The sequence below is a fragment of the Perca fluviatilis genome, chromosome 4 (genome assembly GCF_010015445.1).
Source record: "Perca fluviatilis chromosome 4, GENO_Pfluv_1.0, whole genome shotgun sequence".
In the NCBI taxonomy this organism is placed as follows: Eukaryota; Metazoa; Chordata; class Actinopteri; order Perciformes; family Percidae; genus Perca; species Perca fluviatilis.
Window position 1 is genome coordinate 33,681,424 of NC_053115.1, and position 20,524 is coordinate 33,701,947.

Consider the following 20,524-nt stretch of genomic DNA (forward strand, 5'->3'; position numbering starts at 1 on the left):
CCTCCCCACACAAGGGAGAATGAATGCGTGTGCATGAGCAGTGACTGACACACAGTTAGACGCCCTGATTGGTGCATCTGAACAGGGAGCTGTGGATTTTTGCAAATCGCACTACAGGCTGTAGGTTCTGCCAGAGGAGCCACATTTTTTTTAAATTACCTGCTTCATGTAGTTCTACTCGAACATAGGGTCAGTTTCAGCAAATATGACAGAAAGTTAGTTTTATAAGTCTTACCTACTGCACCTTTAATCCGAAAAATTTCAGCCTGCACGCATGTTTAAAAAAACAATCCCAAAATTGAAAATCGAATACCCATCGTACCAATATTTGAATATTCGGATCCAGCCCTAATTCTGACACACCCTTTGTTTTGGGCTCAGGAAGTAGAGCGGGTCGTCCTTTGGTCACAAGATTGGTGGTTCGATCCCCAGCTCCTCCTGTCTTCTAGAGCTAGACACTGAAATCCAGGTAGCTCCCGATGGGCAGAACAGGGCCTTGCATTAGTGTATGAATGTGTGCGTGAATGAGAGGCGAGTTGTGAAGCATTTTATCCAGTAAAGTAGAAAGGTGCTGTATATTTAAACTTAAACACTGAAAAAACACTCAACCACATTATAATTAGTTTTACAGTGTTACTGGACACTGTGTTAAAAGATGTCTAAAAGAAAGGCGTTATCGCTGTTAGCTTCACACAGATATTCAACCCAGCTACCTTTCTTAGTGAACCGAGGGCGTTCTGTGGGTTTAAATTCTTCTCGCAGAGGGCTTTTACTTCCTCTCTGCTGATGACTGGGTCCTTGAGCTGCTCCAGCCACGACCACATCAGACCTGACAGGACCAGAGGATCTCTCTCCATACACAGCCTCTCCCACGCTCCCTCTCTGGAGTTCAGCTCTGTCTGCATCACAACATAGAGCATACTGAAAATGAAGCGTCTTGTGAGGCAAGAAATGCAGGTGTAAATCAGGAATAACAATGTGCTAAAGTTACGGTTTTGTCTATTATAACACAGCTCATTGATGAACAATGAGCACAGTCTACAAGGGTATGTTTTTAGGGTTGAAAACGAATGTATAGGAGCTCTGAATGTGTGTTGCATAGCATATTTGTCATACACAAAGTGAACTGTGGATAACCTTTTTTTAATTTTAAACATTAGCTAAAGAGCTGAGCAAGTGCCAAATCGCTCATACTGAAAAGAGTATTTGAGGAAGCATCCTGTGTGTCACACTGGGGGAATTAGAGTCTCCTATGATCAAGGGTTTCACCCAGCATTTCCCAGAATTAAAGCTTGGCTTCAAAAAGGAAGGCATGTGCAGAACTGGATGTTACATTTCCCCCATTATTTGTACAAATGAAAAGTATTGAGGAGATGATGATTATAGTTCTACTGTTCTACCGAGTGTCTACTTACTTTTTGGGCTTCAGTGAAGTGGATAAACATTGGTTGCATTCTCAACTGGCTACCTATTTGCATCCTTCTACCATCTGACATTGAAGAATCTTTTGGTCACAAAAAGAAACCAGGTGAAAATCTGGTTATACAGCAAACCATGTTACCTTGTTGCCCTAAAATATGCATGTAGATGCAGCAGGCCAGAAGCAAAACTTACTGGAATATGTAACACTTCTAGGCAACATGCTTGCCTAATATCATGATATTAGGCACCTGGTGCGCAACATAAATCTGTATCATTGCAGGAAAACAGCTGTGAGTTAATTATGATATTATTAATTATAATTAATGATATCATAATGCTGCTTCAAGAGAACGGACCCTGTAGTTGGAGAAACAACTAGTGTTGTTTGATCTAAACCTAAGATGAAACTATTTTAAATACATGGATGAATTGTGTAACAATCGGTTTTCATCTTGCAACCCTGCTGTCACAGTAATACTTTCTGTGTCTGAAGTCTTTGTCTTGCACATGATGCATATGTACAATGCCTATAGAAACCCAGTCATGTGTACTGTATGCATGGCCAAGACAATGGCTCAAAAATCTAGCTGGTAAAAAATGGGTTTCTTTTTTCATCTAACCAGATAATGGAAACCGTGTTTCTCGTTTATGACACAGGAAATATGCAGAAAGCTAGTAGTGACTGTGTTGGTCTGTTCCAAGTGTCCTTTTTAAGTGATGTAGCAGATACCGCATTAAATCTGACATGGTGTGACACCAGGAGACATGACATGCAGAAGCTGGCAGTCTCATCAATTTACCAGGACTTATTAATTATTAATGGAATAGTTCAACATTTTAGGGACATACGCTCATTTATTTTCCTTCTGAGAGTTAGATGAGAAGATCAACACCACTCTTATGTATGTCCGTTATATAATATGAAGCCTGAACCAGCAGCCGGTTATCTTAACTTAGCATGAAGAATGGTAACAGGGGGAAAACAGCTAGCCTGGCTCTGTCCAAAGGTAAAATAATCCACCTACCAGCACCTCTAAAGCTCCCTACTGTACACATGACATCATGTGTGTTTAATATTGAAGTGTATACACAACACATGGTGGTTTTACAGGAGATCATGTTTAGGACTGACTTCCTGAAGACTTGACAGGCAACCAATTAGAGACTCCAGGTATATGACCCCATTACAATGGTCATGTCTTAAGACTGCACATGTTATTCTCTGTTAAAATGTAGAAATTGACAGTGATTATAATAGTAGTTTAATTTTAAAGCAGTTTCTAATGCTTGGGAAAAACGTCAGGTTGGTTAATTAGTTTAGTATTATTTGTAATATATGATGCTACTCTGGTTTTAAGTCTCTTTTTCTTAATAATTGGGTCTTGTTAGCCTGCTTGGGCAGAACATATTTACCCATGACACAATAATACAAATCTAAACAAATCCTATCATATAGGAACCTGCCTCTGTAGATTCACACCAATGTTGTAATTTACAGCAAAACTATAGGCTATCAGGTGTAATCAATACAAAGGGCTACATACATTGTTCAGACTATTATCAATTCAAAGTTTTTATGGTGAGCAATAAATAATATGCAATACGTTTGCCTGCTTAAAGTTCTGTGACTAGGAGTATGATGTAATGTGAAGTTAAACACGGCAAAAATAATAGAATAATTATTTAGTTAGTTGGCTCTAAATTTCTGTTATGGATTAGTCCAGCTACGGTAGCTAGGCTACCTACAGCCATGTTAGCTAAGGCTAGCTCTAATGTTTCGCCCCCAAATTGTCAAAAGTCAGGTCCATTCGCGCAAGCAGAAATCAACTTTGAGAGCAGAATGATCTGTGACAGCGTGTATGCCCTCCAGTGCTCGCCATGCAGACGCTCTCTGGCGTGTGGTGGCTGCTCCATGCGCATGATGCTTAGTTTTGCTCTCCCTACATTTCGCACGTGTGAGATAATGTAATTTGCTCGTGAGCATGTTTATCGCCCTCACGAGATATGACATGAATCTGTTTATTTCAAATTCTGTTCTGTTCATTTATTTACTGTTAGGCTGCTACTTAGAAAGTTTAGTAAGCTAAGCTACCAGTTATTCTACATTAAATGAAGCTTCGCTACACTGAAGCTAATGTTGGCCCCAAATAAACATAGCAAGCTAAGCTACAGCAGCATGACAAAAGTAGTTTACACCGGTGGCGTCAGTGATCCTCAGAAGTTTTATTTCAGACTGCTGAGCTTGAGCTTTTGAAATGTAGCTTGTGTGGACGCTACCACACAACTAATACAAGAGCTAAGCTACTAAAAAGCTTTTTTAGTAGATTTAGTAAACAGCAATGCTATTGAGAAGTATTTAAACTAGTTAAGCTACTGCCCAACGCTGTTGCAATACAAGTTGGATTTAGCACCGTGACGGTGTCGGCAAAGGTTGCTAATGTCAGCTACTTTTTAATTTGCCAGAAGGTGACATAGTGGCAAATGCCGGTTCAACTGGTTAGCATAAAATCAAACTGGTTTAGACTCGTACAACGGACTGGACCGGTGAAACCAGGAAATCAATCCAACTCTAGAGGATACTAGTGCAGAGACTCCAGACAAGAGTCCAGAATAACAGCACAGGAGTATTCATGCGACTACATGGTATATTTGAGAGTATTTTATGGGGTACACTACCTGCCACACTGAGACCTTGGAGGTGAAATCCTTGTCAGTCAGGTTCATGGCCAGAGCTTTGGCCACCAGCAGACATCTGCTTTCTGGGGAGAGCTCAGAATGGAGGGTGATGAAGGGAACCCCTGCGTCTGCTCCACCTGCTGACACTTCCACATCTGGTGGCCCCTCACTGGTAAGCAGTTTGCTCTTGGTTGATAAGGCTGGCAGTGTGGCATCACAGTGAGATTTGTTTCCCTGCTCGGACAGATCTAAAGACAAACTCTCAAGCCCCTGATGTAGTGGCTTTTTTAATAAGGGGAATCCCGTGTCTTGCTTTGCTTCTGTATTGTGGCCCCGAATGCTTCTAATGATGTCCTGAAGAGAGAGGTCATAGAATCTGGGAGGGATACAGGCTGGAAGGCTACTGTGAGACAAGGAATGTTTGATCAGGCACCTGATTGGTTTGTTGCTCTTCAGATTTCCTAAATTGTGCTGCTGTGGTCCAAGTTGGTCAAGGACAGAATCACTGTAACTGAGGCTCCTGTTTGTGGACAGGGAGGACTTCTGAGGGCTTTCTACATTCTGCTGCCTCCACAAAGGGTCAAGCTCATTGTCACTGGCGAGAGGTTGATCATGAGGAGGTCTGGACTGTAGAGCAGGTGGGCTGAGAGGATGAGACGAAAAAGGTGGAACAGGAATCCCCTTCCCTCTCATCTCCTTCCCGAGCTGCTGAAGGGCTTGCTGGGACACGGTCTTCTCCACCTCGGCTGTGAGGTCGGGGATCTCCAGCCGCTCCTCCTCAATCACCACCTGTCGGTTGGCTGCGATGTCGACGAGGAGCCTGCACACCAGCTGGACGATCTTTGGCACATTCTTCATCTGTCGAGCCTCGTAGCCATGCAGCAGGTGGCGCTGCCGGGTAAGGTACTGGGACAAGGTGACAGCACTTGCTTTGGGTTCTGCACAGGAGAAGACGCTTCGGAGAGGAACCAGGAACTGGGCGAACTCCCTGACACACAGCAGCTGGCCTCTGGTCTGGATGGAGTTGGGTCTCTTGGCTCGAACAAACAGGATGGCTTGATCAGCGCTCATGCGGGACGTGAAAACCAAGTAACAAGCCAACAACACACCTACATGATGAAAAATATGAATCGGATATCTTACAAGCATACATGAGGATTTGTACAATGCCAAATTGCCCGTGTTACAAACCTGTTCTTCCAAGACCAGCATGGCAGTGGACAGCCATTTTCCCCTCTTGGACAGCAAATGACATGACTTTCACCATGTCAAGGATTGTAGTCAGAGATGCCACACCATAATCCTTCCACCCAAAGTTGTAGTAATAAACTGAAATACACAAAGCCAGAATAATTCAGAGCTGATCAATATCTACCTCAGAATTTTTCAGTGATAATACATCACACTGCTCACCACGCACGGGCAAATTATTTCAGATAGACTGGTATGAAATATTCATTTATCGGCCAATATAAATGCAGATACCGATAGTTTGGAAAATGCCTAATATCGGCCCGCCGATATGTCGGTCGGGCTCTAGTTTGTTCATTCACTATCTATACCGACATCTTTTTTTTGTGTTAAATGAAAGACAGCACTATTCAAAGTGCAGCTGATGCTTTGATAAGGTGGCTTGGGTAAATATCTCAGGAGAGCTTGTTAGGAAGAGGAATACAGATTGCCAACCTCCAAAGTCATAACATGTGGAATCCCTCTGTAATTACTTGGTTACTAGTGATCACACGGACACAGTCAAAACACAAAACATTGATGGTCTGAGGAAAATCTTAAATCTAGCGGAGTCCCTAATCTAATACCTGCTACTGCTATTAATTTGTATGTAGAATGAAAATATACAAATAAAAATGTCTTCCACAGAGACTCGTTTACCACTATTCTCTTGTCATGCAGTATCATCTTCATCGTGTACAAATCAGGGATGTATTGCAACACTTATTTATAAATAAATCCATGATTTAGTTTACATGTTAAGTGAACTGAACATTTTTTTAAATATATTCTTAGTAGCTACTACCACTAAGGAAGGTCTCAGCAAGTAGTCCTCACTAATATGTAAATCAAACAATCATTATCAATCACCATCTCCAGTCACATGCAATCAGAGAGCAATCACGAATGTAAACACAGAAGTCAATGCCTCTAAGATTAATTCACGACAGACGGAAATCTGTTTGAGACGCATTTTCGCCAGAAGTCGAAAGGCTTTAAATGCATCCGTCTCTAAAAAAAACACCTAGGCTTTACTCCTTCCAGTGTCTTGTGCGACAATGGAAACTGAAGTTGAAGTATGCCCTGCAACGCCCTGAACTGCTACAACTATCATTTAGAGTCATAGTTCCACTATCTTTATTGTTACTATAACTGCCACTGTTCATCACTCCAACTGCTATAATTATTATGAATCATTTGTCTCTATATCCGTAAATCTGTATTAGTGTCTGTGTCCGAACCGGCAGCAGCAGATGGCGCCTACAAAGAGCCTGGGTCTGTCCGAGGTGCTGCCTAAAGGAAGTTTTCCTCACCACTGTTGTACCAAATGCTTGCTCGTGGGAAATTTTTGGGTCTTTGTAAATTATAGTGAGTGGTCTAGACCTACTCTATCTGTAAAGTGTCTTGAGATAACTCGTTATAATTTCATACTACTTGAATTGAAGTGATACTGGGATTAACCATTCTTCTCATTGTCCCCTTATACATCAATTTCAACGCATTCGATCACACAAAGCTGCTGTATCAGTTTTCTGATGTCTGATCAGGCCAACCACTGATGTGTATGGGTCAAGGAGCAGCCTGTGAAGATGCTGAACCCTTTGTCTTGCTCTTAGATCATTATTTGCGTTTGTGTTAGTTTAGCTGTCAGCTAGCTAGCTGTTTTTGCTAACAGTTATTCTTCTAGAGTTTTTGACTCATAAACAACAGTTACATCCAGCAGGTGGTATGTCTAAATATTACTTAGGGGAGAGAGTTGAAACACTTTTTAATTAAACGTAATTTACGAAGCGATCGTATCGCACTGAAAGCTAATATTTTGTCACTAGCAACCTACACTTGTTATCTGTCAAATACAGTTGCATTTTCAGCTTTGAACAAAACGATTCAGGAATTATTACAGCAAAAGTGGGGCGTGCGTAATGTTTCATTCGTCCCTCCTGGTCGGGAAGATTGAAACAGCAGGGGGGGGGACGAATTAAACATACAGTTTAAGCCATATAAACGTATATCATGAATGGTACTCCCAAAAGGTGTTATTTTAGACAGATTGTTGCTGGGCTATAGGTCTACGTGAATATCTGTTAACAACTCATTGCTGTCACCTTGAAGCGTGTATGAAGCTGTGTGATGTTTGAAATATCATGCACTGTTGATTATTCTGCCATTTTTTTTTATAGCTAGAACAGTACGTTTTCCCTTTTATATCATGTTTCAATTGTGGAAAATGTCGTTTCACTAGGTTTTTATGTGGGTTAGGTCACTGCACATTCAAATAAGTGCCCTTAACGAACCACAGGCCATCAGTCTCCATAGGATAACATGGGAAAACTCTACCCCCTACTTAATAATTTAGTCAATTTAATCTCTTCTTCCAAGAGAAACCCCAAGGTTTTATTTGATACCATAAATATAAATATATTGTCTCTCCTCCTGCCATTGTGACAAAAATATGCTCTTAAAATGACTGTAATAGGCTGCTGTGAGTCTATTAGATCAAATACTCAGCCCGGGCCACACCTTCATGTAGACTGCCTTCCTTCACCTAGGCCTATTACCATTGAGTCTTTCCAACCAATCAGCCTCCATGATCTGCTAAACCGGACCAAGAAAATGAAAATGTCCTTTTGGCCACAGGATATAATACCATCCTCAATATTCTCAAAATCACTTCCTGCCATTGGCCCTAGTATAGTGGCTATTGACAACTCTTCATTGGCCACAGGCTGTGTCCCGTCCTACTTTAAATATCCCACTATCCAACCTACAATAAAGAAGCCTAACTTGGACACAACAGTTTTAAAGAACTATCGCCCCATTTCAAAGCTGTCATTATTGTCAAAAATTCTCGAAAAGGTTGTGGCTAATCAACTTACAACTGTTTTAGAAAATTTGGAGCTGTATGACAAATTTCAGTCAGGTTTTAGGAACAGACACTCAACTGAGACCGCCTTGGTGAGTCCATAACGACTTTCAGATGGCCTCAGACATAGGTCTATGCTCATTGCTAGTACTTCTAAACCTAAGTTCTGCATTCGATACAGTTGACCACCATATCATGATTAAGAGATTACATGAATGTGTGGGCTTATCAGGAGTGGACCTACAGTGCCTTGCGAAAGTATTCGGCCCCCTTGAACTTTTCGACCTTTTGCCACATTTCAGGCCTCAAACATAAAGATATAAAACTGTAATTTTTTGTGAAGAATCAACAACAAGTGGGACACAATCATGAAGTGGAACGAAATTTCTTTGATATTTCAACCTTTTAAACAAATAAAAAACTGAAATATTGGGCGTGCAAAATTATTCAGCCCCCTTAAGTTAATACTTTGTAGCGCCACCTTTTGCTGCGATTACAGCTGTAAGTCGCTTGGGGTATGTCTCTATCAGTTTTGCACATCGAGAGACTGACATTTTTGCCCATTCCTCCTTGCAAAACAGCTCGAGCTCAGTGAGGTTGGATGGAGAGCATTTGTGAACAGCAGTTTTCAGTTCTTTCCACAGATTCTCGATTGGATTCAGGTCTGGACTTTGACTTGGCCATTCTAACACCTGGATATGTTTATTTGTGAACCATTCCATTGTAGATTTTGCTTTATGTTTTGGATCATTGTCTTGTTGGAAGACTAATCTCCGTCCCAGTCTCAGGTCTTTTGCAGACTCCATCAGGTTTTCTTCCAGAATGGTCCTGTATTTGGCTCCATCCATCTTCCCATCAATTTTAACCATCTTCCCTGTCCCTGCTGAAGAAAAGCAGGCCCAAACCATGATGCTGCCACCACCATGTTTGACAGTGGGGATGGTGTGTTCAGGGTGATGAGCTGTGTTGCTTTTACGCCAAACATAACGTTTTGCATTGTTGCCAAATAGTTCGATTTTGGTTTCATCTGACCACAGCACCTTCTTCCACATGTTTGGTGTGTCTCCCATGTGGCTTTTGGCAAACTTTAAACGACACTTTTAATGGATATCTTTAAGAAATGGCTTTCTTCTTGCCACTCTTCCATAAAGGCCAGATTTGTGCAGTATACAACTGATTGTTGTCCTATGGACAGAGTCTCCCACCTCAGCTGTAGATCTCTGCAGTTCATCCAGAGTGATCATGGGCCTCTTGGCTGCATCTCTGATCAGTCTTCTCCTTGTATGAGCTCAAAGTTTAGAGGGATGGCGCGGCTTCGTAGATTTGCAGTGGTCTGACACTCCTTCCATTTCAATATTATCGCTTGCACAGTGCTCCTTGGGATGTTTAAAACTTGGGAAATCTTTTTGTATCCAAACCCGGCTTTAAACTTCTCCACAACAGTATCTCGGACCTGCCTGGTGTGTTCCTTGTTCTTCATGATGCTCTGCGCGCTTTACACGGACCTCTGAGACTATCACAGAACAGATGCATTTATTATGGAGAGACTTGATTACACACAGCTGGATTCTATTTATCATCATTAGTCATTTAGGTCAACATTGGATCATTCAGAGATCCTCACTGAACTTCTGAGAGAGTTTGCTGCACTGAAAGTAGAAGGGGCTGAATAATTTTGCACGCCCACTTTTTCAGTTTTTTATTTGTTAAAAAAGTTTGAAATAGCCAATGAACTTCGTTCCACTTCATAATTGGGACCCACTTGTTGTTGATTCTTCACAAAAAATTACAGTTTTATATCTTTATGTTTGAGGCCTGAAATGTGGCAAAAGGTCGAAACGTTCAAGGGGGCCGAATACTTTCGCAAGGCACTGTACATTGATTTACATCCTATCTCTTTGATAGAAGTTTTGAGGTCTCTATTGGGGATTCCCACTCTGCATCATCGCCCCTGTCTTGTGGTGTTCCACAGGGTTCAGTGTTGGGCCCCATATTGTTTACTCTATACATGTTGCCTCTGGGTCAGATAATTCACAATTTTAACATCTCTTATCACTTTCATGAAGATGACATTCAGCTTCATTTTACCTTCAGGCAAAATGAGCCATCCAAACTTACAAGGCTCCTAGATTGCATAGACGCCATAAACAACTGGATGGCTGAAAGCTTATTGCAGCTAAACCCAGATATGACAGAGGTTTTAATTATAGCGCTTTATGTCTGTGAAAAGCGCTGTATAAATACATTTTACTTACTTACTTACTCTTTGAATACTATGTGTGGTGCAGCCGCTTTAATTACATGCCGCATGCATTTTGTCTCCATATTTTTTATAAAGTCCATCATACTCTGCATGGGCTTCTTCTGTAAAATAGAAAGTAATGTGAGCATGGTCCTATGATTATATCAAATCATTCACATCACATTCATTTTCAGACCATATTTAATGTTTATTATATCCATTGTTGTGTTGCACTGTAACTACGATCAGGTGAATGGACAGATAGTTAGCTACATTGTCTGCGAACTTCACATTATTTTTAATAGCGCCGTTTCACTGACTTACCACCACAGCTGATGTGATCCAAACATTTCAAATAACTTAAGGGCATTGTATAATAACACCAACTCATCCAATGAATAAATATAAATATGTTGGAGAGCTTCTGTGTGTTCACTGTGGTTCGTTATTTATATTCATGGATAAAAAACTTTTTAAAAAATGTAAAAAACGTTTTTGATTCAACTTTGGAATGATGGAAAAGTAATATTTTTAGTGATGAGCATGCTGTGCTCAAATGGCTCTGGGTGTGCTATCATGCTGATTTGAGCACCTCCCCCACCCCCACATTCTGCTTTATGATGGATGGATAGAGACTCACTGTTTGCCTCCATGAAGATTTCGGGTCGATAAGTGAAACCGCTCTCCTGCTCCAGCGGGTTGCCACAGCTGGCATGTTCTCCGGGCCTCTGCAGGTTAATGACTGTCTTCAAACCACAGCTGAGCACAGCAACAGGTCCATGTCAGTGTACAGAGCAACCCACAAGCCAACAGACAAGTCAACACATACATTACAACCCATCCAACTTTCATTTAACTGTTAAATAAAATAATAAAAAATATATATATATATTAGATTCAAATAAGGTGTGAAAGGAGACTACTGTACCTTTTAAACTGTTCAATTATATTATATTTCTCTATGATTTCAGTTGAAGGCCTTGCCATAGCTAGCAAGTTGTCAGTTATCCTGTAAGTGGAGAATGTGACAAATTAGGGGGAGTTACGTTATATATAGCAAAACCATAAATAATAATGGTGAATTAGCAACTTAAAACACAATTTTGAAGAGCTCAAGATACCAAAGACCCTGATGCACTGACACTAAAGCTCTCACTTCAATGATTCAATGATTCCTTTTTTTAAAACAGATCATAGTGCAAAAGAAAAAAAAAGAACAAATGTATTGGCTTTTCATTCTACTGATGTGGACTTCAATGATCCACACTGACCGAGCACAGCGCTAAGAGGAAAAGTAAGTGAACACTGAGGACTGTATAAAAAGGTACTGTAGCTGTAACATACCAGGACGAGTAGAGTCCTTTGACAGCTTGTTCCTCATCACTCCAGCGAGAGGGGTTCTCATATTTACAGGCTTTCCCTCCACAGGCCATGGAGCACTGCATGTGACCGGGGATGACATGTCTCAGGGTCTCCCCCATCTTGGTGTACTTTGCAGTAGGGACCCTAGTATTGGCTAGTAAAAAAAAAAAAAAGAAACATAAGACCAATTTGACAATAGTGCTTGCTTTCCTTGCAGCTGTAGTCATCTTCAAAGCCCTAAATGCAAAATATAGTTATTTCTTCAGTGTGGTTACATCTCCTGATCTTGTATTCAGTGGAAGGGTGAGGCTGGTTCACGCTGACGGCTACCATGACTCTGTGGAAGGAGGAGTTCCAGGGCAGAGATGCGTCTGCGTTGCAGGACCTTCAGCAGGATGTCCAAGGCCGAGTGCCTGCGGTTGTGCTTCCTCGCGCTGCCCGTCATCTCCCAAGCTAAAGAGGGTCGTCCTTGGTGCAGCTGCATCTCACAGTGCAGGCTGTGCTGCTGACTTTACTGTCGCATCTCTAAACTAACAAAAGCTCAACAGCTCTGTGCCCATGGTAAATTATCACACAACAATCACAGTTGGCAAACCTCAAAAATCAGTTCATCAGCAGCATTGGTGGTGTCCCCATGACAACCACCTCCAAAACTGTCAGTGTGAGGTAGATGTGGGCAAATGTTGTACACACACACACACACACACACAAATAACCTTTTTCTGTGTGCCATTCTGACGGCCACATTCTGCTTTATGATAAAGGAGCTGATAGGACATTTCACTAGAATTGTACCCTTAATTTAATTATTTAATTGACTGACACACACACACACACACACACACACACACACACACACACACACACACACACACACACACACACACACACACACACACACACACACACACACACACACACACACACACACACACACACACCTGAGGCAGGCAGCTTGTAAATGAAAGAGGAAAATGCTGTACATCTGGTGGTGAACAGCGATTTAGGTTATGTTATTGATTAATTAATGATTAATCATTTGTGTATACTTGAATATCAAAAACAAAAGAGCTGTAACAATGGGAGACAAGACTATCTTATTGTAATACTGACATTGTGCTTGAAGCCTGCTCAACCATTCAGCAGCCAGTCACCATCAAACTGAAGCCAAGAGGTGGTATTATACTGCTGGGTCTGTGTGGCAGCAGCAGAGATGAGAAAGGGCTGCAGCAACAGGAAGCATGAGATGGCTGGCTGCACAAGTTATGGCCACAAAATAATGCCCACTGAAAATCAGCCATATTCACCAGTTCTCTTCTTTTCTATCTGTTTCTACTTCTCTTCTTGAACTGGCTTATTATCGGGCACCTGGGTAGCTCACTTGGTAGAGCAGGCGCCCATATATAGAGGTTTACTCCTCGACGCAGCGGCCACAGGTTCGACTCCGCCCTGCGGCCCTTTGCTGAATGTCATTCCCCCTCTCTCTCCCCTTTCATGTCTTCAGCTGTCCTATATAAATAAAGGTCTAAAATGCCACACACAAAAAAAAAGAAAGAAAAAGAACTGGCCTATAATCTGTTCTTACAATCAGGACCAGAGGAACACTATGTTTTTCTTAAAATTAAGATTGGGACATTTTAGAAAGCTACATGTAACAGGAGGATATTCAGAACTTAATATTTCAGAAGGGAAATAATTAATTTGTAAGAGCTGACAAATTCATTTCTACTTACAGAACATCACATAATGGTGCGTTCTTTTTGTCCACCGAAGTCGTTTTACGAGTCATTTTCCGGAGTTACGACCCGGAAGTTGCAAAAAGAACGCCCCCGAGGTCGTATTTACAACTCGTCAAGTCGTCTGAACTCCGAGGACCCCGAGCTCACTTTCAAAGATGGCTACGTCGTGCATCACACGTAGTAAACATTGTGGTTTTCTCCATTTTTAAGCACTTTTGTCTTTGTTGTAACCAAATGAAGAAGTCGTACACATAGCGCTGTATACTGCTACCTATAGGCATGTCGCTACAGTCTTATTAGGAGTTAAATACCGCCTCATTAGTTATTGTGTAGCTTGTGCAGCTGAAATTGGCTAGAGACGCTCGGTTGCTATATGACAACAATGGCTTTAAGCAGAGTCTTGAGCAGAAAGCAGAGCAGTAGCCTAACGTTAACGTTAATCAAAACGTAATTTTCATGTATCAAACTGTGAAATATATGTGGGTAATATGTCAATAACTGGGTGAATAGAATCCTAAATGTTACTAAAAATGTTACAAAAATCCATCTTTTCTCCGACTCGTAGTATTGTGTGACAAAAAGAATTCAACAACCCGCGGTTATTCGTTTTTCGACACGGATGTGACGTCACGCTCGAGCTACTAGTCGCGATTACAAGACAAAAAGAACGCACCATAAGTGTGCTGCTGAAGAAAAACTGCTAAATCCCTAGCCTGGGTAAACCCATAGACAGTATATAATGAACCAACAGATCCCATTGCTCTGGACGGAGACCAGTGAAGGCTATTAGAAGCACTTTTCCGGTGATGGCCAGCTTTACTGCGCAGCCTCCAACTGAGAGAGACAACGTAAATGTGACGTGAGCAACGTGTCTGAAAGTTGGAAGTCTTCTGGTAGCTGTGCCAAGAGAAATCTCAATCATTCCCAATCTTACAGAGACGGAGAGTGTACGTATATGTGGGGAGATAACATGGGCACAGGCTAATTATTGCTAACGAAAATGCTAGTTAACATTAGTAATTAATCCTAACAGCTCATGTAAGCCAAACTGCCTGCAAGCTTATCCTGTACTATACGGTAATTCTTCTACTATGTGACACAATCGTTAGCCTATTTTTACAAAAACGTCTGCTACGGAGCCATAACGTGAGGTCCAAGGTAATGGAGCCTTTTATACATTGTTGTGTTTCTTTAGAAATAAACAACAGACAAATAGAGTCTTTAAACGCTTCAGATGTAAAGTTATTCGCAGTCAAGTGACGTAAAAATGCTAACAGGAGGTGATGGCCAGGTAGCAACAAAATGGCGCCACAGATGGCTCGAGTTCTGAAGCGAAGCTTACCCCCTTGGGTAAACCCTGACGAACTTCCGGCAAATTTGAGATTTGCTCTGCAGGTCAGTCTGGCGAAGAGCCCATTCAAACCCATTTCCAATGTCCTCAAAATTGAGGCACCAATCACAACCGCTGAGGCGGGCTTTACACCAATCACGACCGTTAAGGCGGGCTTTACGCAGACGAGGATAGCGCAGCAACGGCGAGCAGCTTTTTGTTTACATTCAACATGACGGCCATGACCGGGGCAAGCTGCAGGTCAGTCTGACATATGGCGATTTCATGGCGGTCAACGTTACAATTAACTGACAACATAAGTTATAAGGTTTACAGTTCTCAAGGACGCACGACACACGGATAGAGACACAGTCTCTTTTTCCTTTCTCTCAACTTTTCCGCCATGTGTGGCGCGTACTTCGTACAGTGCTCGCGGTGAAGCGCTGTCCCGCCTTATTCTTGCACATGTAGGGAACCTCGTGAATTAACCTGCAACATGTCAGCTGTTTGGACATTCTTCAGCGTGTGTGCAGAAGATAACAAGTTTGCAATATGCAACACCTGCAAGGAGACAGTAGGGCGTAGACTTCTTATATACTGTCTATGGGTGTGGAGGGACGACACCAAAAACCACAATCACATTTTTTTTGTTGGATATTGGATGTGAAAAGCGTCACCTGGATCATTGGTCTGATTGGTTGAAGGACTATCCAATTGCGCCCAGAGGCATTTGAGTGGCGTCCGTTGGTGACGCCCCTTTGGAAATTAACTGTCAATGAACCTTTCCCAGACCCACTCTCAGTTACAACTGAGAAGGGTCTGGTGTCAACCAGGCTACTAAATCCCAGTCTCAATTTTGCACCCGAAGCCCACCGGAAAATATCAGCCTTCAGCATGTGTATGAAAACAAACAAGCACCTTTATCATGCTTAAAAATAAAATACCTGTTCATTAGGGATGCACCGAATGTTTGGCAACCGAAATTATTAGGAAAAAAAGCACTTTAGGTGTTTGGCTGGATAGGTGAAAAGGCCAAATAAATTTTACCTAACAATTACGTTTTTTGATTACGCAATTGAATCGCAACCAGCGTAGAGTGAGAGGCGCGCACGCTTTTTAAATGCAGCAAACATGTCGGCTGTGTGGAAGCGCTGTCAAAATATATATATATATATATTAGGGCTGTCAAAATTAACGCGTTAATTTTTGCGTTAGTTTTTTAATATTTAACTCGTTAAAAAAAATTAACTAAATTAACGCAGCTGTGTTTGTTTACTTCATGTGGCGGCTGAGAAACGTAATATGTCTCCATAAGAGCAGGCGGCGCTACTCTAGGAGGGATTTACTTGATGGAAGTAGGCCTACGGGCCAGTCAAGAGTTGAAACATGGACCAGTAAGATCCCAAAAGAGAAAAAAGATGTGTTAGAATCCAGAAATGAATGAGCACGGGCTATAAACGGGACCGAGTACTAGTTCCGACATGTTGTCTCGTCAGGAGAGATGCTCCACCGGTAAGCTGCTGTTTCTCTACATTGAGCTGCGGTTTAAGTTTGATTTGTCTCGACTGCTGTGCTGCCGATATGTACGTGCGCGATTTGTTTGCTTGATAACTGTTACGTTGGTCACGCTGATAAAACCTTATTTGCAGTCTGATGTTTAACGCTGTCGACTCGATAGTATCCGCGGATTATATTCCAGTAAATGTTTGAAATTGGGCGTCTCACTGTCACACAAGCTACTTCCTGGTTGCGGTGCTGGAAGGGAAATGTAGTCAATCGCTTTACATTGGTAATGGATTGCTGTGCACAGCGTCGCTATCTAAAACTACACTCACTGTTTTCACTTTAGGCCAACATACACCTTTGTGGTTTTGGGTTACTGGTTTAATGTGTAACATTGATATTGATATTGATGTGCATTTCTGTGTTTAGATATATGTGCTTTGCTTAGTCATTCAGATTAAACACTAAGTATATTATAATATTTATGATATTAAGTACTGCCTAGATTGTAATTTATATTCTCTCTCTCTCTATTTTTTTTTTTTTTTTTTTTTTTTTATATATATATATATATATATATATATATATATATATATATATATACATATATATATACTCACATTTGTATATTATTCAGAATATGGTATATTAGGTATGTGGCTAATATTGGGGGTGGTGACAAATATCTGCTCTCAAGTCGGACAGTTTCTAGCCATTTCAGCAGCCTTCAGCAGGACTAAATAAGCCAAATTGTTGCTGCTGTTGTTCTGAAAGATATTAAACATTCTGAACTTAGCAGAACCTTTCCTTGTTTGTTTTCTCTTCATATTTGCAAAGTTAAGTGATTAAGCATTATTTAAATATCCATTACTACAAGCTTCAGTCTCAATTTAAAAACGCGATTAATCGCGATTAACTACAGCAAATTGTGCGATTAATTAGTTAATTTTTTTTAATCGATTGACAGCCCTAATAAATATATATATAAATATATATATATAACGATTCCGATCCTTGGCACTTGTCTGCTCCATGCACAAGCACCGACAGCGAGAGATGGTTTAGCGCTGCATCCCATGTCATCAACCAGTATTAAAAGGGATGGTTCGGAGTAATTTCACCCTAGGGTCCTTTGCACCATGACCTCAAGCCAAACAGCCCCCGAAGCTTTTTTCCCTTGGTCTAACATTGGGCGAGTTAGCGCTATCAGCCGAATAGCTTAGTGCAGGCGCTAATGGAACCAAAGGTGTAGCTCGTTAATTATCCCACTAATAATGACCAGAATGGTACCAAACTTCTACAGTAGTACAAATAGGTTATGTACTCATAAAACAAGGTCGTACATTAAGTTACTTCCACTTCTCGCTCCACATACTCACTGGCCTCACATCCTCAACATTCACTCTCTAACTTAGACTACTCTTGTAAGGAGGAACCAACTTTCATGTTAGAAAGCAGAGAAGCTACTTTTCATGAAGAACAACCTGCCACTTTTCCTGAAGAAATAGACTAAGGCTGTTTTCACACCTATAGTTTCTTTGCTTTGGTCCGAATCAGTTGATGAGTTGGTAAACTTGGAGTGATTTCCCCTTAGTTTGGTTTATCACGTGAGAACGTTCACCCCTCTTATTGGTCGGATGTGTCTGGGGCGGGTGCAAAAAAGTAAATACAGGAAGAAGGTCCTGTGTGGACTGGTGCATATTTCTTGCATCTCCGTGGTCAAACCAGCTCATTTCATTTAAATAATTAAAGACATGTTTCGCGAGCGACTTTACTACGTCTGCTCTGGTTACCCGGACAGAGCTCTGCTGTGCCAATATAATTATATATATTTTGTTTTATCGCGATTGTGAGATATGACATAAATCGGACTCCATATATTGTGCATTGTTGGTATAGTGTCTGCTGGAATGTTCAGAAAAAATGTTCAGTGTTAAATAATAATTTTTAAATTGTAGTTTAATTTTAATTTTCTTTGAAAAGCAAGGCAAAATAGTAAAAAGCACATAATAAATGAAAAAACCCGGTGATAACCGCGTTCGGCGAACTTTTTCATTATATTCTGCTTTGGCTTCGGCCAAGAATTTTCATTTCGGTGCATCCCTACTGTTCATTTATTTCAGGTAATAACTAGGGCTGTCAAAATTAACGCAATGACAAATTAATGCAAATTCCTTTTAACGCCGCTAACGTTTTTGACGCGGGTTCTCTCCACATGACTAAAGTTATTTGCATGTACCGTCAATGTGAACTGAGGTGCCACCGGAGTACACTGAGTCTCAAATACCACTTGAGCATTAAAAAACGTCAAAAATCTTCCTTTGAAAAGGTGCCCTGCCACACATATTTCATTACTTTTAATGTCTGAAGTTCTACCATGGACTCTGTAACATTTTTTGTGGAAAAAATGCCTTGATTACCTTGTTTCAAGCCATTCTAGCGTGGTAAAGAGTAGAAAGCCTGCAGGAAGACTCAGCTCGATTTGTGCCAGTTCTCATTAATATTCCCTGAGCTAAGCTGCTCGACTCTGATCTGAACAGCTAGCCAATGAGAGCCTGGCTAACAGCATCCTTTACCCAGCGCAATTGGGCGAGCTCATGAATAGTAATGAGCTCAGGCAACACCACGTCAGACTGACCAGCTTTTGTAATTGGCCTGATTTCGACGCTTATTTCTTTTCAGTGGCTAGAGCTGAAAAAGGAGGTAACAGTTAATGTTCACATTCACTACATAACACAAACACATATGGACCTAACATATTTCAAAAAATACATGTAAAAACGGTTTTGTGTGGCAGGGCACCTTTAAAGTACATTTAGAAGAGATAAAAAAAATTGCTAGTAATGTGCGATTAATCACGAGTCAACTATGGACAATCATTCAATTCTTCACGATTAAATATATTTTTCGATTGACAGCCCTAGTTATAACCAATTGTATTCATCATGTATACCCATTACTTATGTTACTTACAGTTACAGAGGTTTTCGGTTGTTGATTGATTTTCAATTATATTATATAGAGACAAATATGATCAGGTTTTCTTTTTCCCTTTGTTTTTATTGAGTGAAATAGGCTAATTGAAAATAGTTGTCTACAGAATTATTGTGTATTTTGGTTTTTCATCCATCAAGCATCAATTTCTTTTTTTTTTTTAAAGATGATTTTTTGGGCTTTTCCGCCTTTATTTTTGACAGGACAGCTAGATGAGAAAGGGTAGAGGGGGAAGACATGCAAGAAATTGTCACAGGTCGGATGCGAAGCCTGGACCTTTGCGTCGAGGCATAAACCTCCAAGTATATGTGCGCCTGCTCTACCCGCTGAGCCAACCCGGCCACACTCAAGCATCAATTTTAATGGAAATTGGCTCTAAAAGAGACACATTGTCAGAGGTCCACACCACACCTATTTGAGTCTTTTCCTGATGGGAAAGATATGGAAGAATTGTTTATTTAAACAACTTCATCTCAGAATGCATTGTGAAGAAATTAATTGTTAAAAAAAAGATATGAAAAAATGCAAAACATGCACTTGCCTCAAAAATAACTATCAGGGTTATGTCTTTTTTAAGATCCGTCACATCCATGATGACAGATGTCTTATTCACGAAACACTAATCAATACACCAGGGTCAATACTGGTATTTCCTTTTATTAATGGAAATGGAGTGGATGGGTGTTTCTTAACCTGTAACGCTAATACATACTTAAGCAACAATTCTTGTAAGATAATATATTTGCTGTCAAATCTGAAGTATACTATAAAATATAATATATATAATATATAATAACAAATCTTCTCATAACAAATAAATCACTTTTGTTTGTTTCACATGAAAGATTACAAAATGCCACCCAGTCAACCTTGTAATAAATTTTGTCTTCAACACTTTTAACAAAGCAATTATCTTCACTGAATCAAACCATTTCAAGTCTACACAGTCGTGTGCCGTTGCTTTGCAAGTAACACAATATAAAAATCAAGCAGCTTCTCTTGTGTTGTATGTGTGTTGCAGAGCTCTCCTACCTGTCTCCATCTCTCTGCTGATCTCTCCACTGCAAGCTCCACTGGTGGGGTAAGGCAGGTCACTCAGTATGCTGACACCAGCTGCCATGACAGGAGCTGAAATGTGTGAATAAACATTGTGTGACAAAGGG

The 20,524-nt window shown here is 40.8% G+C and overlaps 1 protein-coding gene across 2 annotated transcripts in view; it reads right to left on the reverse strand.

Annotated features, from left to right (window-relative positions):
- The window catches only part of ptpdc1a (protein tyrosine phosphatase domain containing 1a), a 67,415-nt gene that overhangs the window by 3,817 nt on the left and 43,074 nt on the right, over window positions 1–20,524 (reverse strand). Inside the window, exons 2-8 of one of the 2 annotated variants that reach the window (XM_039798441.1) lie at window positions 20,394–20,489; window positions 11,778–11,949; window positions 11,362–11,442; window positions 11,074–11,192; window positions 5,290–5,427; window positions 4,099–5,207; window positions 714–921 (exon numbers count right to left, since the gene is read on the reverse strand). In XM_039798441.1, the coding sequence (XP_039654375.1) occupies window positions 714–921; window positions 4,099–5,207; window positions 5,290–5,427; window positions 11,074–11,192; window positions 11,362–11,442; window positions 11,778–11,949; window positions 20,394–20,481 (1,915 nt within the window). In that variant the 5' untranslated portion in view covers window positions 20,482–20,489. The remainder of the gene's footprint in view (window positions 1–713; window positions 922–4,098; window positions 5,208–5,289; window positions 5,428–11,073; window positions 11,193–11,361; window positions 11,443–11,777; window positions 11,950–20,393; window positions 20,490–20,524) is intronic. The other variant, XM_039798440.1, reaches the window with a different exon arrangement.